At 40.1% G+C, this 21,152-nt stretch overlaps 1 protein-coding gene across 1 annotated transcript in view; it reads right to left on the reverse strand.

Moving 5' to 3' along the window:
- Window positions 1–21,152, reverse strand: part of EFNB2 (ephrin-B2) — a 43,225-nt gene that overhangs the window by 14,908 nt on the left and 7,165 nt on the right. Inside the window, exon 2 of the mRNA XM_009333353.1 lies at window positions 5,573–5,856. Within this exon, the coding sequence (XP_009331628.1) occupies window positions 5,573–5,856 (284 nt within the window). The remainder of the gene's footprint in view (window positions 1–5,572; window positions 5,857–21,152) is intronic.

Below are 21,152 nucleotides of genomic sequence, written 5' to 3' on the forward strand. Positions count from 1 at the left end.
TGCTGAACTATCTCTGTCTACTTTAAAGGAGATAAACGGTCGGTATTGCCTAGGTAATGGCACCGAATATGAACAAAGTCCATCAATCTAAAATAGCCTTATTATCTTACAAGACCTGTGTGGTCTGGGACAAAACCCCAAAGGACCATGACTCCATTAATCCTGTAGGTCTTAGACTCTGTTAGAAATCTGAAGCTGCACAGTGATTTTTTTCTCCAATAATATTATTTGTATGAGCTGTATTTATATTTAATTCAACACGAGCTAAGTGGTACGGCTGATATATCCCTTAAAAGACTCTCTGCAAAGTCAAAGACTGACCTCTGGATATCATTTTACACTAAGAAGAATTCATTTATCTAATTTTCTGAGGAAGGAGGAGGAGAAAGGAAAGAAATAAATGTGGTCTTTATATAACTGGAATAGGGGTGGCTGTTATCACATAGGCTTTCATTAACACCACCACCACCAAAACATAGATAGATTCCTGGACCAGAGTGTCTTTAACAAAAGCATGAAAAATGTTTTTGTTGCAAAAGAAATGGAATTGAAATTCTGATACAGCTTTTGTCGCTGTTTTGGCTAGTTTGGAATTAACCTCCAAACAAAGGAAAACCTACTGTTTCCTTTCGGGTAGTTCTTGCTAGGTGTTTGGGAGGTTGCAGGGGGCTGCGGACTGAAACCTGCCTCAGAGAGGTGTCTGAAAGCCCAGCCAGCCAGATTAGCTGGCACTTAAACTGTTTGCTCAGAATACTAACATAACATCTTAATGTAAATCTATTTGGCCACGCAAAGAGATTTATTCTTCCCAGCTGGGCTGTATTTCAGGGCACAATCTATATCGTCCTTTAATGTGTTCTTCCTCAGACAGTTATTGGCCTTTAATTGTAACAGAATGACAAAGTGAAAACATAAAAAGCCTTGTGATTTTTTCAAACCCAGCTAATGCCAAAGTTTCAGAATGACTGTTTCGACTTTAAAAGCCACTGTACTATTAAAGCAGTTACCCAAAATGTAGTGCTACTAGCTAGTATAAACCTTTAAATCAGTCAGGGACCAAATATATACACATATGTATGTTTTTTAATTTAAGCCAGAGGCCAATTATGTAAGTAGGTCATTTTAAAAAGTTGACAAAAAACATTTAAGGAAAGCTGCATATTCCATTTTGCCAATGTCAAAGCCAATGAGCATCATTAGCTCGGCAAGCTCAGCTAATGAGGTCGCAGGCAGAGCAAGCATTTTAGAGGAACCTTTTCTGGGACCATTCTGTAGCCCCTTCCCAAGTCTCAAGCCACTCCTTTATAAATTTTGAACAGGTGAAGACTTCATTGCAGGTGACTTATTTTTTAATGCTGATGATGCCAGCCCATAATCTTCATTTTACTTATGCAAAAGAAGAGATGAAGTGAGCAGAGTATGTGCTTGCTTGGCCAAACTATTTCAGGAGTGTGATGGTGGCTGGAAGGCAAGCGGCACTGCTCCCCTTCCTCTGGCGTAGCTTCCCGCAGGCTTCCCCAGGGCGTTCCCTCAGTGCAAACCCAGGGTACCGCAGCGCTCTCTGTGCCCCCTGATTAAAGGCCAAGTTTGTTGGGAACAGTTCAGGACGACAACTGGTCACCAAAAGTAAACGTCTTTGATGTATTATATATGCTTGTACTATGCTAACACGTCTCTCTCCCATGCAAGAAACGCTGCATCTGAGAGAGGTTCTGAAGCAGTTATACCACGACCCAAGTACTTGCAGATCAATCCCCTAGTATTGAGACGATACTCATTGCTCCTTCTGAGCAATCCACAACAGCAGAAAATTATACTTCATTCCCTAACCGTGCAAAGACATAAAAAGACTTTTTAATGCAAACATCAGAGTTGCAAATCTGCACACCTTTCTTCTGTTTTGTCTTTCTTTGCCCTTCGCACAGATATTTATGTTGTTGGGCACGATGTATCTTCCTTCATGCATCTGATTAGGGATTTCCTTAGAGACTTATGATATGTTAGCTAAATGGTCGCATATTTTAGGATAATCTAACATTAATACTTCCAAGATCTCAAGTACGTTTGACCTTCTCCAGTTCTGCTGAAAAGAAATCGGGTAACTGTAGCAAAATTAATCTATTAATTTCTCAGGAACCAAAAATTGATGATAGCAAAGAAGAGAAAGCAAGGTCACTCTGTTACATCATTTATTCACTTTCACAGTACCATTCAGTATCATCTTTCCAAGTACTGCTGTTCACAGAATTAACCCTTTGGATCCTGATAGTCATATTGAGGAATATCTTGCCAAGAAATGGATTAGATTATTTTTGGATTAAAGTACCATTAAATGTGAAAACAGTATCAGAAACTCATCTACGTTTTTACTTTTTTAAAAAATTGTGAATTGTGGAATGAGAAAAGTTGCATCTTTTATATGCTTAGACTTAGGGAAGTATCGAGTAGAAAAGATCTCCTTCTGCTATACCTATCATTTATATCATCATCTGGATTATATAAAAATTATGGCTTGAAAAATTCCTGTACAGTCACATTTCCCTAAAGGTACACAGGGTTCAGGAAGCTGCTTCATCCTGTGTTATAACTCCTCATCCCAAAATGACTAACCCCCTAATCTGAATAGAGATTTTACTGTTTAATACAGCTCCACAAACCACATACTATTACCTTAGAAACATCAAACCGTGTTTTCAAATAATGGCAAGACGATAAAGGTACATGACGATGCACAAAACATTTAAAGGGCTGACAACAGCCTGCCAGCATAAACAGCATGAGATTAGGCTGTAAATGCAGCCACAGCAAGCACTGGAAAGATGCTGGGCTCAGTAAACTCTTGTGTCAGGTTTGTTTGATGCCCCTTAGTCGAGGGAATACAAGATCCTAAAATACTTCAAAATCAAAAGCTGGCACATAAAATGCATCATTGCCTTCACTTCATAGCGCTCCCACCCCCCAAAAAAACCCCCAACAAATCAAGACAAAACTCAAAATTCCCAAACAAGAAAGAAAGAAAGACAGAAAGAAAGAAAGACAGAAAGAAAGAAAGACAGAAAGAAAGAAAGACAGAAAGAAAGCGAGCAGTGTTGGAGACGGCATTCCCCTTTTGGGCCCAAGCACACCTGTTAAATTACAGGTCTGGGAATAGGGATGTACGCAAATGATTTCTGGCCTGATTTCCGTACGTGATTAAAATGTATTATATTACTCATTAAAATGACAGTAAACGTCCTGACTACCAGAACTTGCATCTGACAAGGCTGTGTCAGAGCTTTGGTCTGACATGAGGTCATGAGCTTTGAACACAAACTGTTAAAATCCTATCTAGCTCCAGTATCTCTGTAAAATGGTGTCCTAGCTGAGCCCTGCCCTAGTTTTCTACCCCTCGTAGTGTTTCTGAGACTGACATCACTGAGTTCAGTGTTTTCTCCCTAAATGATAGAAAAGAGAGAGTTTTAGCTTCAGGATGGCTGGGTTTTCAGGGTTGGTTTTTGGTTTTGGTTTTTTTTTTTGGTCCAGCCTATTAAAATGTATGGGTACCCCTGCTGCAGCTCGGTTAGTATGCTAGCAATATAGTGATAAATTAGCCATTTGTTTATGCCAGAATGAGCAGGGAATGTAATATCCTAAGGCACTCCAGTATTACTGCAAGACCAGTGTGATTTTTGAGGCATTAGGCCGAAGGCTGAGCAAGTTCTTTCTACCAAACTATACTGTAATCTTCCAGGAAATGCAACTTCTATTATGTCTTATTGCTATAATGAAATAATTATACAAAACTAATGAAAATGAGACATATTTAATAATTCTCTCAGTAAATCCGTGACATAGAATGACAGACCTGACAGGGTATCAGAAAGCTCCATTTGTGCCCATAATTTTCAGGTAATAATTGTAACAGTGTCATTTGTTCCACTACAGCTGGTCTGCTGTGGATGTTTTTAAAAGCGGCACTAAATACTGAACATATTTCATCATCAAAGCCAACTATTTGAGCATGGTCATTTTTATGCTACACATTTTCATTGGAGTTACAGACAACTATCTCTCAACATCTAATCTTGCAGCTTTTACCCTGGTAAAACTCACTGGATTTCAGTGGGAAGTTTGTCAAAGTTAAACGCCATGTAAGTGGGATCAGGTTTTTACATACCCCCCAACTAAACGGAGAAAGCACCTATATTAAGTGATCTTTTTGTCAAACCTTAAAAACCAAATAATGGTGTTTTATATCTCCCACAATTGTTAGTTAGTAATTCCTACATTTAGTATTTAATACAGTGAATTCTTACTTAGTTTCTGTGACATACAACCTGTTTTACACACAGTGTGTACCACTATGGATATAACTAGGAAGTGAGCATTAATTCATACTAAATGCATTTCCATTTCCATTTTAAAAGTACTTGCTCAGAGCACTTGTAAAATTATTAGCACTTGTAAATATTTTTAACTAAGAAATTAAGAAATATTTAGAGTGGCAGACATTATATGAAATAGTTATCAGCCCTCCAATTTTCAAGGAGGTGGCAGAAATGAGACACACCAGTATCTAACTCCATTGTAACTGCAGAAAAAACCAATGCACAGAATTTGTCCATCTCCTACTAACTGGTGATCCTTGCTCAAGACTTCAAAAGTCCCCCTGGGGCTAAATGAGATCCACAGGCCATAGTATTACAATGACAAAACCTAAGCTAATGTAAATTATTGTACTGCTGAGGTCTCAGCTTATGCTAACTCCTGATTCACATCATTAACTTTACACATCATCAGTAATTTGAATCACTAAACACAGTGGTTACCTCCAGACTCACTTTCAGCCATAAATCCCTTATCAGGCTAAAACTCACACAAAGTTTATATTGTTGGACCCAGGCCTGTGTCACGCACATTCTTTTTACAAGTCCAAGACCATGAAAAAGGAGGAAACTCAAGATCATGCTAGTCTAGGTTTTGCCCAAGAACCCTCCTAGCTACTGTATGGACACGGTAGGTATGTATTGCAGCTATGCGTGCTCAACTAGAGCCCACCAGTAACCCTTGTGGGGAAATTACTCTGTCAAAGTTGGCACTAAAGCGGCCAAAAGGTCACTGCAAGAATCCTTGGACCACTTGGAGCAATGGCTAGCCGTCTCATGCAGGATGCCTCAGCTCAGAATGGCCGGGCCACCCTACTCCTACTCCTGGCATAAGGGCACCCGAGGGCAAGGCCAATAGCACGGCACATCACCAGAGCTGCGAGCAGGAGACACATCACGGTTTAGCTGCACACAACTTTCAATGTGAATACAGGACATGATATTGTGCACAAAAGGAGAAGTGCACAATACTTTACAGGCACAGAAGTACAATCTAATTTGGTTTACGCAAACCAAGGGAAAAAGAGACAAGAGGCCCCACAGAAGTCAGGAATAATGTTGAAAATATGCTGGCAAGAAAATATTTTCAGAGAAAAAAATACCAACCCATTCACATTCTTCTTAGTTTGCTTATAACGTACAAGACAACATACAAAAGAATGAAAAATTATATTGAAAAGAATGAACAATTGATATTTTGAACTTACATATGACGTAATAATCTTTGTTCTTCTGAAATTCCAGGCCCCAGAGATTAGGACTGAACTCTTGAAACTTGATGGTAAACTTAACATCTTGATCTGGCTTGGCACAGTTGAGTAGAGGTGTATTGTCCTTTTTAATAGCACAGCTATCTGCTTGGTCTTTATCAACCATGTAGACCTTATAATATTCATACTGGCCAACAGTTTTAGAGTCCACCTTTGGGCATATAATATCCAGTTTGTCTCCTATCTGTGGATATAGTACCAATCCTTGTCCAGGAAGGAATCTAAAACAGAAAAAAAGGAGGGGGGGGAGGGGAAGGGAGAGAGAGAAAAAAAAAGACAAAATGTGAGACACTTCATAAAACCTCATCCAGAAAAGTAGCAATTGCAGGGGACAGAAAGGAACAAACACACAGTTTCCAAAACCAAAATGACAGACTGAGCAAACCAGACCTTAATATTTTGGGCCTGACTCAATTTAATATCAACAAGATGTTTATGTAGATCTTGGAAATTACAGATGGATTGAGTCTTACAGTCCGTATCCCAGTTTTGGGAACTCTAGTAGGTTTTATGTCTCTGGCAGGCACTGCTGTTTCTTCCACAGTTGGCCATTTACAGCAGCTAGTACAACGTCTGGTGGGCTACAATCCTGTTTTTCTGCTTTGGTAACATTTCTACTATTCTTGCACATATTTTGCTAATTTTGGATATGGGAGAATGACAAGAATAATCTTTCAAACCCCCTGAGCAGCCATATGGGAAAGGAAACAACTTGGACTTTAAGAGTTAACAACATATTAAGATGCTGATTGATATCACTAGTGTAACACAAAGGAACATCAGTCACTCACCAGGATCATGCTTACAGACCTGGGATGGACAGAGATCTACCTGACCCAAGGACCACACATGCTTTTGATTACACACTTCTCCAAGACAGTGTGACTGCTACACTACAATGATTTCTTCTCTTCATAAACTCTACCATTACCGTCATCATTTTAGCTCTTTTTGTATTTCTTGTGCTACAAATGAAACACAGGTGTGCTTTTGCCTTAGTATAGATGAAGACTTCTTACACAAACTGGCAGTAAGCTTTAATGTTTGGGATTAGACTCGATATTGTATCTTTCCTACTCGTATTAATTAATAGGCAAACGTCACCACTTCTTCACGAAAGAAAAATATAAATAATTACTCATAGTATTGATCCATCCACAAAATGAGGAGCCTTGGTCTCACACGGACAAAAGCCACAGCAGGTTTGTTTGTTTCTTTCTCCATAAGATGTATTTGTTCCAATTAAGGCCAAGAAGTGCATGTTTTGGAACTACAGCCAACGACACAACGTCCTCGAATGCACAGACCTAAAAGACTGACTGACTTTCCCCTTTCTCCTGCCTGCCAGCCTTTTCCAAAGATCTTCCTTAATGGAGAATAGGCCTGAAAAACTGACTGAAACAATTGGCGCCTAATGAACACCCTTCTCCAAGTGCTAGCATTTAAACAGCACACGTAGTAAATCTAGCTTATTCACAGGCAGCCTTCCTGGAAACTTTAAATTGGAGTATTAAGGCCCAAGCAGAACAAAGCTGTAGGCGTCGGTGACCTCCAGCCTCTGGCTTGGCTCAAGGAGCCCACCAGCATGTAGTAGTGCTGGGGGAGAACTTACTAAACTAGAGAAAAGAATGATGCGATGCCCCAAATTTCGAATCCGTTGTTTACAACCGCTTGCTCCCACACAATGCAAGTTTATGATCTGTGCTAATTGAGCGGGATTATTTTCACTCACAAAGCCTGTGTAAGAATTATATTTGTTGTGAAGCAGCACGTAGCAGGACAAAGACATGTAATTACAGATTTAGGGAAAAAGAACAATGAAATGTTATGGCAAGACAAGCGACTGTTGATGTGTAAATCACTGCACTCTTTTGTGTCGTGCAGTGCAATTTCCAGACTACAGAAACTACGCTTGGCCACGGCTGTTCAAACTAAGATGCACTGGAGACGGGGCGAAGCTGTGCCTCCTCCTCCAGTTTTTGGACGCGCCAAAGGAATGCAGTAACTAACTACCACCTCCTGAAAGCCGAAATGGTGAAACAAATGGAAAGGTGGAAATGCATCCTCCTCGGAGTCCCTGGCCTGGCGAGGGACGACTGAGGGAGAGGCCAGCTCTGCAAGGGCGCCGAGGGAATGCGGGGAGGAAGACCCCAGCCAGCAAACGTTCCCAAGGGAGCAGCACGGACCCTGACTCAGGCTCTCCTCGGGGACCGACTCCGACCGGGCAAAGGCAAGGGGACAGAGTTTCTGAGCTAACCTCCGTCACCCGTGACTGACTTTACCACCTTGTCTGACCACAGCCTCATTTTACTTTGCTCCTGCGCAGCAGTGTTGTACCAGAAAGATGAAAATTACTCGTATTCCCCCATCTGCATGCCAGGACAAAGGCTGGTCGCTGTATAATCCCACCGCTGCAAATATTTCTTCTTGCCAGCAATTCTTCTTCATGTAACAGGAACGTGTAATATGAAACACAGGAGATTTCAGAGGACCGGGTCTTCGTTTTTAAATTAATCAATTTAGATTCCCATGCATAATAAATATGAAATTCATAAGGTTAGAAATGCGCACCTGTCTGTCATTATCAAGAACATGACCTAAAAGCTGCCCTGAAAAACAAAAAACACTGATTCTAATTTTAGATTTTGTGTATATATAGGTGTGTAATAAAGCAGCACCAGTATACGTTCTCCATGCAAACTGAGCGCAACGGGGATGGGTTCAGAGTCGGCGTGCCAGGCACTCCTCAGGAACAGCTACCAGAGAGAAAGCACACTTGTGTGCCTTGGTTAAGTAGCCAGGAATTGCCCCATAAAAGGTAGAGGACAGAACCACCCCCAACAGACAGCTAAAACATTTTACAAGAGCTTTAAACCGACGCACTCGTTAGACTTTATGGCAGGGGAATATTCTCGCTATGGCTCTGAAGTCTGTACAGTTTGAGAACTAAACTCGGTAAATCTCCTTCCACTTGAGTCTCTGAACTTGGTTCTAATGCTGCTGGGATTAGGAAAGAAAAAAGGCTGAAAATGAAAGGATTAATCTGAGAACTTGATTGTATTGAAATTTTTTCCACAGTTTGCAGTTTTGATCGTGACCTTTGCGAGAAAGACATTTTTCCAATTTACTTTCCTTATTTTCTTACAACAGTAAAGCACAAATATGGATGGAGAGAATAAAAAAGTTTCACATCATGCATTTCAGTTCAACCACAAAACTTACAGTGGCTGATTAGTAGCAGGCACAATTATTATCCCTGCATTTGTGTAATACTTTTGCTACTGTATTTTCATAAAGACTTTTAATAAATCATTTGCTGGGTACCAAGCATTTTCTGAAGCTATTTATTAAATGTCAGTAGGATTAAGACTACTGTTTTATGATTCTATTTTTGAAAACCTTGTATCTGAAAAAAAAAAAAGGGGCAATGTACTCATCAGCCTTGGTAGAGGTTAACAAAAACTTCCGGATTAATCCTGAATCTTTATTTCTGCAAGTGCTGAGGTAGCCTTAAGCATTCTGGGGTAGCATCAACACTTAGGAAATGCCTGCAGGATGGCATCTGTAAAAATAAAGTTAATAAACTGGCTTTAAAAGTCTGATCAGAATGTGCCTTCAACTAATTAAAAAACTCTTTTTTTTTCCCCAAACAGAAATATAATAAAGACAGAGCAAGAGGTTTTCAGAATCCTGTGACTGATCGCAAGGAGGCTGCGTTGGTTGCTTGGGTCAGTGACACGCTCTTTGAGCAGTCGGGATAGCGACAGCACTGGAACCATCGCTTTCCATAAAAAACTAACTGTCTAACTTTCTGCTTCAGCTCTAAATGTTCTTTACTGGGAAACCTACATACCAATATAGGCCCCTGTACCCCAACAGAAACTTAGGAGAAAAGCTTAGCGAGTTTCACAACTCATTTCTGTCAGCAGTCAGATATAGTGAGACTAGAGCATTCAAAGAATCTTGCCCACAATTAACAAGACTAGTGCTTGCTGTGAGAAGCACAGAAAAGTGTATTAAGTACAGTAAAAGCTGTATGATGAAATTCATGCGCTGTCTGGCACTTTCGGATACAGAGGGCATTTTTACTGTCAACCCAAAATTGGTGTACTGTGGGTGACATTTGACATCTGTGCAAAGCCCATGGATGTGAATCCCTCCCACGTGTCCAACTAGTCATGCAGCTTATCAAATAAGAGCAACATGCAGGGTTCCCAAACCTTTTTAAAAGTAAGTATTAGACCAAAAAGTCACATGACACATGAACAGAAAATAGGAACAGAGTAGTCCGTTCCCCACTCCCACCAACGTTACAATAATTTTCTGTACTAGGCTTATTTTAAGGCCCAGCAGTTCCTGGCGCTAATGTACCCTTACTGGTCAAAGTCCTAGAGAAGTTAAATTTGATTTTGAAATTTTACAAAAAATAAAATTTATATTATGCACAGTTTCCAACTAATTTCTTAAGAATCTACTTCTTGTTTAGAGAAACTTAGCACATTCAATCATATTAAATTATAAAGGAGTTTTCCTTAATGATAACCACTCAAACCTGCCTAATTTCGTAATAGTTAATTCTCAAAAAAAAATAGAACTTTACCTGTCAGCACTCTCTTTCACTGAGAATATTCTACTATTCCTTACTACAGACATTTCTGAAACTGTAAAATTATCAACAGATAAAAGTCTTAGAGAAATAAATTCTTAAAGACATTTTGTTAATCAATATTGACTGATGTAACAAATGTGTTGTCATGCTTTTCCCAACTTGCAAAACTATATATACACATGTACTATAAATATATACATGCACACTTAGCTTTAACCATATCCCAGTAATTATAAAATAAATGCAATTTTAGAAAGCGTGTTAGTACTTGTTACGAGTCTTGTATATTTAACTGGGGAAACAGTGCCAAATTTCTGTGCTTTAATACCTTACCTGAACTAATTGGTGTAGGCAGTTAGCTTTAAATTATTGTAACAAAAATAACCCTAAAAATGCGAACAATCAAGACGCTTCTTAAAATGCAGCCTGAAACCTTCTGTTGGGGAATCCTATCCACTTAACTTTATGAAGTTTAACTACCAGCCTGACTATAAAGTTATTCATTGAAAAGTTTTATTAAGGAAATGTCATGAATACTAATAACACAGTATGTTAGTCCGTTACTTGTACAAGTGCAAACTGAAACAGAATACGGAATAGCATTCCACATACAAGTCCTTACTGTTTAAAAAGAATGATTATTAAATAGTACATGTATTCATCATCTGGCTTTTGAGAAAACAACAACATTCATCTTTGGAATATCATTTTGTCCACAGGAGAAATATTTAAGCAAGGCAAAAGTCCAACCAGCTTGATGCAAAGCAAATAAAAGTTCCAGGAAAAGGTCCTAGTGATTTCAGCGAAGTAGCAGTGGGCTAATCACAGCCTGCTGAACAGCCTGCCGAACGAGATGAAAACCAGTTTACTGCTTCCCAAAGACTTTGAACTGAATAAAATCCAAAAACATAGACCAGAGCTCTCTGCAAGAGTCCTTTGTTCCATACAGAGCTTTCACATCAGTTTCTGTCATATTCAACATCATATACAAAGATATGCCATGTGGATATAAGGTACACACCCAGCTGTAAACCTGAAATGCTTTTTTGCAGAAGCAGTGATTTTATAGGTTGGATCTCACTCCGGTTTAAATGGATTAAGTGAACGTGTATTCAATGAGAAAAGGATCAGTAACTGCTGTGGAACAGACAGAAAAACAAGTTTCATCAAAAAAGATTAATGTGGAGCCTCTGTCTCAAAATGGGTACGGAATTTGGTTAAAAAGAAAGGCACTACTCTTACGTTAAGTCTCTGAAAGAAAAATTACCATAGTTGGACACAGCAAGACGACAGACTGGCTTTATACACAGACTAGCAAATGAAACGTTGAAAACAAAAGAAGTACAGCATTTCATATTATTAAAATTCTTTTAAGTGAATTTTGGAAGCTACTTTTCTTTGCCAGTGCAGTATTATTAAATTATTTTAATCCTGTAACAAAGTTTTACAGAACATACTAAATAGGCATGTTTTTGAATTTAAATAAAATTCAAAAAGTTGAATCTGCTGACCTTTATTTATATGTAACATTTTTCCACGCAGTTAATGAAACTATTCATGTAAGCAATGGTTACTTGCATTAATAGGACTTGCAGGCTAGAAACTAAATGGAATTCAGACAAATAACTAAACAAATATATTCACACTCATCCCTTAAGATCTTTGATGGTAAGTACCACATTATACAAATCCAGATTACAAAATACCGTAACACAAGTTTCTAAGGCTGCAGCTGTTGTATTTCTCACTTCCACTGGAAGGGAAGAACCTCTTTTTGGGGCTCGGGCTCTCCTGCAACAAAACCTGCAGCAAGCCCATAAATGCTTTAAACAGCCCCCTGAAACTGCAGCTAATCTCCATCCCCGGGTTCGTGGTACCTCCTTGTCCTCCCCCTTCCTCACCTCCAAAGGAGCCCATCTTCTTTCGGACTACCCGGGGGAAATGCTTACAGTGCACTGAAAAAGGGAATGGTCAAGGGTTTACTTTGTTTTAATCACCACCCTGGATACAAAATGGTAGTGTTGCCACCATTTTATGTGTCTCAAGTAGCCATGCAAATGGATGCCGTTCTCGGTGCCTTTTCCTGGACCTATTCTTATTGAAATCGGTTGCAAAACTTCCATTGACTTCAGTAGGGCAAGACAATGCAATATGTTTACAACTGAAATCTTAATAACCTATACAAGAATGATTCTGCAGCATTATTGTGTTTCCTCAAAAATTTAAGCGGACAGGGAACGAGGAGCATGTATGAAATTTTAGCTGTTTCATTCATCAACTCATCACACTACCTTTTGCAAAATACTAGAGGAAAGCATTTAAAATACAACAAAGGATTTCTAATAGGCATAAAATAAGGATGGGCTGAGAGTGCATACACTTCTCCACAAAGAAAACATTTTTTTGCACGGACCTGCAGGATTTGACAGTCAACTTGTACCATCACACCACAGTCCTAAAGGCACAGAGCTTCCACCGTACAGAGAGACACCCACAGATACCATCCCTCTTCAAACATGTCAGAAAATGCCCAGACCAGTCTCCTAGAAAGATGTGTCATGGGTTTCCTTCACCAAATAACTCGTGTGACTATTGTTGTTGCAAAGATACGGACACTCACTTCTTCGCTCCATTCAGCTTAGGACGGTCACAAGTCTAAAGGTGCCTTACACTTGAGAGAGCACAAAACCTGCAGCTAAGACGTGATATTTGGCAAGAACCATAACCCTTTCACCCTTCACATATATGGAAGGTCACCTGCAACCCAGCACCAAACACATCTTATTGGAGACACTCTCTCAAAGAGAAAACCTGGTTCCTTAAAAGCAGTGATGTATGAGGTTACGGGTGTGATCTCATTCCGTGGAAAGAGTAAATAAGCCAAAGGAGGTGCCGCAGACACTCCTTCGGGGCTACCCCAATCCTGGGCTCCGGCAGAGGTAGCTGACTCTGCAATTCCTGTCCAGGGGATCGTAGCATCTCGGTGTGACCACGGACTCGGGGGTGCCGGGAGCCCCCTCTCCCCAGCCCATTCCGCTGAGCAGAGGCAGCGCCCTGCCTTCAGCCCCCCGGCGCGCAGCTGCCAGAAGGGTTTTGCTGCAAGACAGCGTATCTGTTTCAACTGGACGCCATCTCCGCCTGCAAGAGATGGTTTAGTTTTGCTGGAAAGCTGCCCTTTCCCTCGCTGCTTGGCTCTCACTCGCAGAGCAAAGCAAAAAACCCGCTTACATAACGAAAACCTTCAGACCAACTTGTGCTTTACCCCTCCGTCCCCAGCGTAAATCCAGGGTGCGAAAATGGATGTGCAGTTTTCCTCCTGTAAAAGGGAAGCACGTTTTCCTCTACCTTAAAAAAAAACCCTCTGAGAGCAAACACCTATCTGTTTGTCTTTTCCTCTACAATGGGAAACAAGATCTGGGCTTTTTGCACAAGAACGTGCAGCCTGGCTTAGACCATTTACCGCTTGAAATGCTGAAAAGATGTATGATTCGATTTTTTACCAAGGTTGACAAAGGAATTTTTTTTTAAAAATAAAGATTTTATATTCAGTTTTCATACGTGACCTCCACATAAAGCACTATTAATAGCAATTAACTTTTTGTATTATTGTGCAGAAAGCAATTACTGCTCTGCTAGAAGTACTTAAAGCACTAGAGAATTCTGATCCATTTACAAAATCAATTCTGGTTACCACAAAAGAACCACTAATGTGCTTCAGGACAGTCTCCTAACTAGGGGGAAAAAAAAAAAAAAGGATGGATATGACCAATGTTCTATTTTAAAGTGTATTATATTAACATTTCATCAGCATTTACAGAAATATGAACCCTCACAACAGTGCTGGACTTACTCAGCTTCATCAAACAGGGAATCACTCCTCAAATCGTTGCGCGCTCTCTCTCTCTCTCTCTCTCATGCACAAGCATGGAAACACACAGAGGCACATTCTCCTTTTTACTGCATTTCAGCAGAAACACGCTTTCTACACAGAGTTTAAAAACTGCAAGTGGCTGCAGTGGAGAGCAGCAGCCAATCTGTATGAATGGCTTATTCTGAGGAATTTCTGAAAGAGAAAACACTCAGTAGGTGCATTGTAATTAGTTGCTCTTTCTAGTTACCTCTTGACAAATGATGCATGCGGGTCTGGATGAGAGCCCAACTCTTGACCCATGCCACCACTACACACTTTAGTACTTCAAGCAGAAACCCCTAGCCTCAGCATTCTTTTCATTTTGGTTTTGCAGAAACGCGATGCTGGTAATGCACAACATGAGAACCAGACATGATTAGCAAAGTTGGAATTCTTTCAGAAGTGCTTTGTATAGCTATGTCCTAAATATATCTGAGGATATAAGCTTCCTGCCTTCGATTCCTTCCAAATATGTAGCATGTTTCAGGACTGGGTTAAAGGACAGAACATGGAAATACACACAGCAAACATTGTTCCCACAATGCTTAACGATATGCTTTGGCGACATTTGTAAGCCTTTCAAACAGAAGATATTAATGCGAACATTATCTTAAATACAGGAGATTATAAGCCTATTGAGAAATGCAACTTTTGCCACAAAAAATACCCTTAAAAATAAACATTTTTTGGATAGCACTTTACTGCCCCCTTTTGCACTTTAACATTAGAACAGGTTTCAACATGAACATATGCCTGATAAACACTGTGAATATATGGCGTAAGAAGACACGGCATCATGTTTAGACACTAGTAGACTATCAGGCACTCCTTTGGGGACATCTTCCACTTGCCTGCACTGTAAACAAATGAAACATCTAGCTTTCATTGTCCCTAATCTTCCATGGAAGAGTTCAGTAACGATGGTTTAAATTACCATTTTCCATTTTAATCTGCATGTATATGGGCAACTGGGAAAGAAGGGGATATTGCTCATTAACACTAGTTGCCTCTCTAGCACAATTTTCTAAAGCAAAGATCATCTGCAACTTGAATTTGGTTTTATTCATCAGGAAGAAAAGAATGACAAAGGGCTTTCCAGTCTGAGGCCATTCATGTGTTAGCAATCCCTTAACTGAAAGGATGGGTGTATCCTTCAGAAGAAAACTTCACAAACTGGCAGGCAAGAGTATTTTCATGAAAGGTGCAGACAAGAAGCCTAGACATTCAAATACCCTGCAAGCCTACAGGCATAAACCCGTTCTGCAACTCCGCACTGCAATTACAGTCAGTACAGAATCCATGTATGTCTGTGTGTGTCCACATATATCTACAAAAGGTAATAAATCTATAGTCTAGTGGCCAGTTATTTACAAAATACTAATTCATTATGACAGCGCCAGAGGGGGACCCGTCCTGCCCCAACCCTCAGCTTCCATTTGACAAAGTCCATGTGCTTCTGTGTACGCTTATATTTAAACTTAATCCATTTTCCTCTGTCATCCTACAATTACAATACAAGTCACAAAAATATTAAATTTCACTGCCTACAGCATTGCACAATTGAACCATTACTGTAATGAAAACTGACTCCCTTTGATATTAACACTGGTGTTTTCTCTCATTTGCTAGCCATGAAATACAGGAAGAGACCAGTGTTGTTTTAATTAAAGAATTGTTGTTCAAAATATGCTACTGGGAATATTAAAGTAGTTCTTTGCTCTCGCAGCAAAGATAATCAGGTATTTATATGGTTTGGATTTCTGAAAAAAAGAAAAATTAAAAAAATCTGTGCCATGAATTCAGCGTAACACAAAACCACTGCTCTCCTTGACTTGTGCTCACAGAGGCAGGGTGTGCCAAACCCAAGAAAGATGGCGCTTTGTTGAAAAGATGCAGAGCAGTAGTTAGCATGGAACGGAAAGTCAAACCAAACCATGTGTGCTTCTTGCACAAGTCACTAAAGTCTTTGCTTTTAGAAAGCTAACAGAGAGCAACTGGCATTTGCCAAGGAACTACTTTTCAAAAAGGGCACTGTAAATCACAAGAAAGAAACAATAAAACCAGATTGTTCTATTGCTGTGCTATTCTGTGCTCTTCTCCACCGTTCCTATTACAGAAACAAATCTTATGTCAGCCATAATACAAGGATACCAACCAAAGTTTGCAGTCTTCCTTCTCTTAACTAGAATTTGTTCGCACCTGTACAGTCTTGTTCCAAGACATGCTCCAAGCAAAGTCTATAAAAGAGGGTGGGGACTGTCTTGTTACTTGATGAGACATTAATAATCGGTGATTATATCTCAAATTCAAAGAAAATTTCAGCTGCTTTGCAGTTGTTAGAAAATATATTATAGCATACCATTTGCCTGCATAAGTAAACACTGGAAGTAGAACAAGCTGTTAACTCACAACTTTCAGGAAAAGTTATGCCAAATCAATAACAGCATTGTATGACAAACCAAACCTATTTTGGCAAATCATTGTTTTGCAAAGATTTTCAGAATCCAGTTACAACTCTCTATCACTCCTATACCGCATCCTTTTTCTCTTTATATTAAAGAGACAGTTTTCAGATGGGAGAAAATGACCTTGAGCAAAAAGCCAAACGGGAGATCTACAGTCAGTCTGCACCTGCATCTCACATTAAACCCAAGATTCAGCCACTCACAAGTGTAGAGATCATACGTTCTTACATTAAATACAAACTTTTCCAAAGTTTGACTGACTTTCAGAAGCAGAATAAAACCGGGCGGCCACTGCCACCTCCAAGGCAGTAGTAATATTTGACCTATCGAGAACCAGCTTTTGGCCCGCTGCAGGCCTGAGCCTCTCAAATTAATCTGACACTGGAGTAGTTTAAAACCCCTGTAAAGGTCCAGAAGTGCATTCATCACTAGACTGGACATCCCTGCCCTGGGTGGAAGAGTCCATCAGAGGGGTGCAGGAGCTCCAGCCACTCCATTTCAACCCACTGCCCCGCGCCTGCAAGAGCGTGGGCACGTTGTTCAGCCTCTACCACGGGCAGGCTCAGCCTGTGCACTCGCTGCAAACTGGGCATCTCTCAGGGGGGGTGACCTGGGCTCTTGGGAACAGCCGGGTCGCTCTCAGCAATCAGTCGTCAGTGGAAATGTGCTGCTGGCATTACACCGAACTGCAAGCAAAAGCACAGAAAGCTTGGTACCAGCAGAGCTATCGGTGCAGCCAGACCTCCAGGAGCAAAGCTGATGGACCTGCTCAAGCTGTCCCAGCCGGCACAACGATCACCACCGGCACGGCTACGCTGCCTACTGGCAAGCTACACAAAAATTAAGACTCGTTCCAAGTGCAGGCAGGGCCGTAGCTTTTGACATCATTTTCTGATACAAAAAAAAAATGTAATGAAGCTTCAGAGAGATCTGTATTTGTCCAACCCCAAAAAACGTTTTCACTCTGGCCTTGGTTCAAGACAGCTCATGCTTAAATTTGTCTCACTTCAGCAAAAATATTCAGCATTCAGCACATGCGTAACATGAGCTTTTCTGAATAAGGACAGTTTCCTGAGTCAGGCCCTAGGAGCACAGAGCAGTCGTGGTCACCTTGCTGTCACACACCGATCCACAGAATGGAAAAGACCACAATAAGCAATAAATTTATGAAGATGCGGCTTTTGTTTTTCTTCAAAAAGTGCCTGAAAACTGTCTGATGAAAAGTAGAAGAAACAATGATTACCACTAAAAATTGTCTTCTCTTAAAATATTTATCACAGACTAGTAATCTTGCCTGCCAACGTGGCCTTCCCTGTTCAGCTAATCTATATAGCTTGGAAATACCTTGGAAAAAGAAACCCCCCAAAAAACTAAAGGTCAAGTGCTGTGCAGTGATTAAACTAGACAGCTTCTGAACTAAACTGAAATTAATTAAACATGAAGAAAGCAACTGAAGTGTGGACAGTGAATGCTATGGGACTGCAAATCCTCAGAAGGAGTCAAGACATTCCCAACTCCAAATTTACACTTTTATCCAGTCAGGTAGAGAAACCAACTGCTGCTCAGGCAGTGGGTAAGCAGATGGCAAGCACCAGCAAAAATGAAAATGTGAAACGATGCACCACTCGAAGAGTCAGAAGTGCAGTTATGTGTGCTTTCACCAGTGCTCGCTGCATAGGTTCCTTAAACAAACTGCTTCAAACTTGCAGAACATCAAAAGCCAGATGGGCCTTCCTGAATGAATCCACAGGCAAGGAGCCAGGATTCCCGTTTGCTGCAGAAATAGGCCTGGACTTGATTTGAGTCTTCTCAGCTCTGACAGGCTGGAGTCTGGCAGAACTCCCAATCCAAAATAAAATAGCATTCAATTGCAACTGGGCTTTAACTAATAGTAATAATAAATTTCAAATCCCTCTTATTAGCTTTAACATGCACTTCCCTTTACAGTGCATTGCTCACCTTTCCCACCACTGTTCTTTGGTTTGCGTACCTACATAAATGCACTATTCAAACAAAAGCTAACCAAACAGTGAGAAGTAATTTGCAGCATCACAGATTTTTCAGCCTAATGTATCATTCCACCATCTAACCTATCCTCCTGTGTAAGACAAGCCATATAATTTCTCATTTTCTACTGACACGTGTAAAATGTGATTATTCTTTCAAGTGTACACAGCTCTGAATCCTACTAAATAAAGTTAAATCCTATTTTAGCCATTAACCACAAGACATTTAAAAAGAACTCTATAGGTAGAAAAACCCTTCTTATAGTTATGTATATGCCATACATCAGGAATGATTCACCTAGCAACATAATCCTCTACCAGCCTTTATCTTTTTTGGCTTGGAACCTACGTTTAAAACCAGAAGAAAGCATAGACTATTACATCAAAGTTTAAATCAGCTGCATTATAATTACCATGCTGATACCGCAATAAACACTGGGTGTTGGCTGGCCAGGATTGCCAAAAAAGATAGAGGTCCTGCCCTTATTCACTGTCTTTGACAATGTATATAATCACATCAAAGGAAAGCTCTCTGTATCACAGTTAACAGAAAAAAAAAAAATAATCTAGATGTTCTCCTTCATCAAGTAAAATGACAGATTTTGTTCATTATAAGAATATTAAAATTTTGCCTATAATGAAAAAACAATTATAATGTAAAGCCCTTGCAGGCTAATGTAATACTCACTGAAATCACTGGAGGTATTTTCATGGAGTTGAACAGGAGCTAGACAGAAGCCTTGAACATGTTTATCTACTTGCAGCTAGAAATATAAAATACTAAATGACATTTTCGAACATGGAATTTAAAATTATCTATTGTAATTCTGCATTTAAGTCTGCTTGAAGACTTTGAAAATCAGGCTAAGATTAAACATGGATTTAAAAGCACAAGACAATAACAAAAAATACCAAATAATTCAAAGTTACGCTGAAGACACTTCTAGTTTAGGGAACTCGTGTGCGTATGCCTTCTAGCTTCGGTTTTGCAGATCTATCTGTCCTTGAGGGCGGAGGAGCAATGGCCAAACTGTTTTTTGTTCTGCCATTTTGTTTTCATACTTGGCTTTCAGAAACATACTGAGTGCAATGTGCTTGTTTTCTCAAAGCCTCTCCACCGTTTTGTGTTTGGGTTTGGTGGGGGTTTTTTTTTCCAATTAGGGAACAGAAGTGCAAATTGCAAAGCCTCTGTGTTTTAAGTACATCTTCGAGTAAATGTGTGGCGGTGAAAACTATTTCAGGAGAGTGGAACCTGCAGAGGATTCTGCATGGGAGCAGGGGGACCTGGCGTGCACTGCCCAGGATGCGCTCCATGAAGAATTACCCACTCCTTTCTGTGCCCTGCCAAACCTACCGAGCCTTATCTGGTACATTTCTGAAATGTGACATGACAGGCAGGTTCGAAAGCTAAACGTTGGATAATGGTGGGCAAACAAAGGACATCGGTTTTTGCATTATTTCTTTAATTACTTTAACCCTTGTTCGAACAGAAAGCATAAGGCCAGAGTAATTCAGCTCCTCTCTTTGTCATTTGCCTGCCATAAATATGCACCAGTCTGCATTTGAAAAGCTGAAGGAGGCCGCAAGCTTGCTGGACATTTATCATGCTCTGTTCCCTGTTAACAAGCAAATACTTTAGTTGAATGGCCCATTAGCAATCATTGTCAAATGCAGAATGCAAGGTGCTTGGATGTGACCGGCCTGTAAATTAGATGAGGGTGCCCCTGCGCTTTGGAGAATTTCAGCAAATGAATTGGATCTTTTGATATAGATTTGTGAAGGTTAAGCTGCAAGAGAGGAAACGTATCTGAGCTCTTCAGGCCCCGTATATTCTGCCAATCTGTTCAGCTCCCTATATGCACTTGTTTATTTTTCATTTGTTAAATCACATCAGCATCAGCAGCTTGACAGTTTTGGTTCTGGAGTTCCCTTTTCAGTCAGACTTGTGAAGCTTTCCAGCTTACTATGGGGTAGGATAAGAATGATAAATTCAAGCATGCGATTAACATCTTTATAAAAAACCCAGAAAATTGAAAAAAAAAAAAAAACAACTTAAAAAGTGTCCGAGCCACTGCCAAACAAACAGCATGAATTCCATTTTGCCGAGCTCATCCCAGGCTCATTCCCACTAAAGAAAGACACAACTGTTATTGAAGGCTTCGGTATTTTTTCCCCTTATGTCTAGACTCTGACTAACAAATGCAGAGTGCTTTCTCTCCCCCCTTAGCAGACAAATGAGCAGGCAATAAAGTAAGTATTTCTCGTTTGAATCGTAGCCCTGATTTGCAATGTAATGCTGACTTTAAGTTGTGGGTGTTTACGGTTGTCAGTTGGATAGAAAAGCAAGTCTCAACTATTTAGAAGGCTCTTTAAGAGAAAAGGCAAGAAGAAGAAAATCCAAGTAGCTGCACTAGAAGAGATATTTTACTACCTTTACAGCTGCAAATCACTTAAAATAAATGACAAAACAATGGCTAAATTGTCTGCCGGCTGAACTCGTAAGGGGCTGACAGCAAACTCATCCCCG

Source organism: Pygoscelis adeliae, unplaced genomic scaffold (genome assembly GCF_000699105.1).
Source record: "Pygoscelis adeliae isolate BGI_AS28 unplaced genomic scaffold, ASM69910v1 Scaffold48, whole genome shotgun sequence".
Classification (NCBI taxonomy): Eukaryota; Metazoa; Chordata; class Aves; order Sphenisciformes; family Spheniscidae; genus Pygoscelis; species Pygoscelis adeliae.